Below are 1,068 nucleotides of genomic sequence, written 5' to 3'. Positions count from 1 at the left end.
GTCCCTGCCCTGGGGATGGGGGTGCTGGGACATCCCTGCCCCTGTGCCTTGCCCTGTCCTCCAGCCAACACACTCACCTTGCAGGTGTGCCGCCCGAGCCTGGCACCATGGACGCGCCGTTCATTACACCCGGGGAGCTGCTGTGTCTGGGCTCCAGCCTTGCCTTCTCCGGCCTCTTCTACTACCTGTACAGGAAGAAAACCAGAGTCGTGGCACGCATACAGGTAGTCTTATCCCTCAGATGCTCTCTCCTCCCCACTGTCCCTTCCCTGCTGCCCAGAGCCTTTGATTTGGGTGCAGCTCACTGATGACTGCAGCCTGCTGCATCTTCTACTGATGTCACGATACCTAGGACCAAGCAGGTCACATCCTGCCAGAGATCCCCACAAAGCCATGTATGACCCACCTGCCAGCCCATCTGCCCCCACCCACGTTCACACTCAGTCCCTGCTCTTCTAGGAGGCCCCAAAGCTCCAGGTTGATGATGATTTACCAGCATTGGTGTCTGCAGCTGATGGGAGGTGCCTGCCTTATGTTGCCCTGGAAGGTAAGGAGACCTTGTGGCCCCACACTGGGGACGGAGGCTGGGCTCTCCTTCAACCTTAATGCATTCCTCGGTCCTTAGGCATAGTGCTGCCAGCCAGAGCTGCGCTGACCAGCCATTACCATGAGAGACTGCTTACCAAGCCATTACCATGAGAGACTGCAGGGTGTGATCCAGAAACTGCTTTTGAAAGAGCATCGGCTGGTCTGGAACAGCTTGGCCCGGAGCTGGTGAGCAATGGTAGAGGACAGCAGGGGGGCAGGCTTGCACTGGTGGGCCCAGACCCCCATACTCTTGGGCAACTGGTGAGGCAGAAAGTGGCTCGGTTAAAGGCTCTAGTACCTACCCTTGGCTCCGCCCCACAAGTCCAGAGTTTCTCCATATTGTCCACATCCCCGTGCTGTGCTCTCTGCTTGCAGGAGCGAGAGTGAGCGGGTGCTCTCAGAGCAGGTCTACACTGTCCCCTTCTTGCTGGCCTCACCAGACACTGGGGCAGTGACGCAGGTGAGCGTGGAGAGCCCGCT

The 1,068-nt window shown here is 58.6% G+C and overlaps 1 protein-coding gene across 1 annotated transcript; it reads left to right on the top strand.

Annotated features, from left to right (window-relative positions):
* Nucleotides 1-107: 107 nt before the first annotated feature.
* LOC104401131 (mitochondrial ubiquitin ligase activator of nfkb 1-A-like) lies at nucleotides 108-1,061 on the top strand (the record flags this gene model as incomplete). Its single annotated transcript, XM_010023811.1, has 5 exons — nucleotides 108-224; nucleotides 460-547; nucleotides 626-670; nucleotides 702-774; nucleotides 964-1,061. Coding segments are annotated over exons 1-5 (421 nt in total), but the record flags the coding sequence as incomplete, so codon positions are not given.
* Between the last annotated feature and the right edge of the window lie 7 nt (nucleotides 1,062-1,068).

This window comes from Nestor notabilis, unplaced genomic scaffold (genome assembly GCF_000696875.1).
Source record: "Nestor notabilis isolate BGI_N333 unplaced genomic scaffold, ASM69687v1 scaffold32211, whole genome shotgun sequence".
NCBI classification, from domain to species: domain Eukaryota; kingdom Metazoa; phylum Chordata; class Aves; order Psittaciformes; family Psittacidae; genus Nestor; species Nestor notabilis.
Note: the sequence above shows the minus strand (reverse complement) of the source record. Positions and strands in the feature narration are given on the sequence as shown.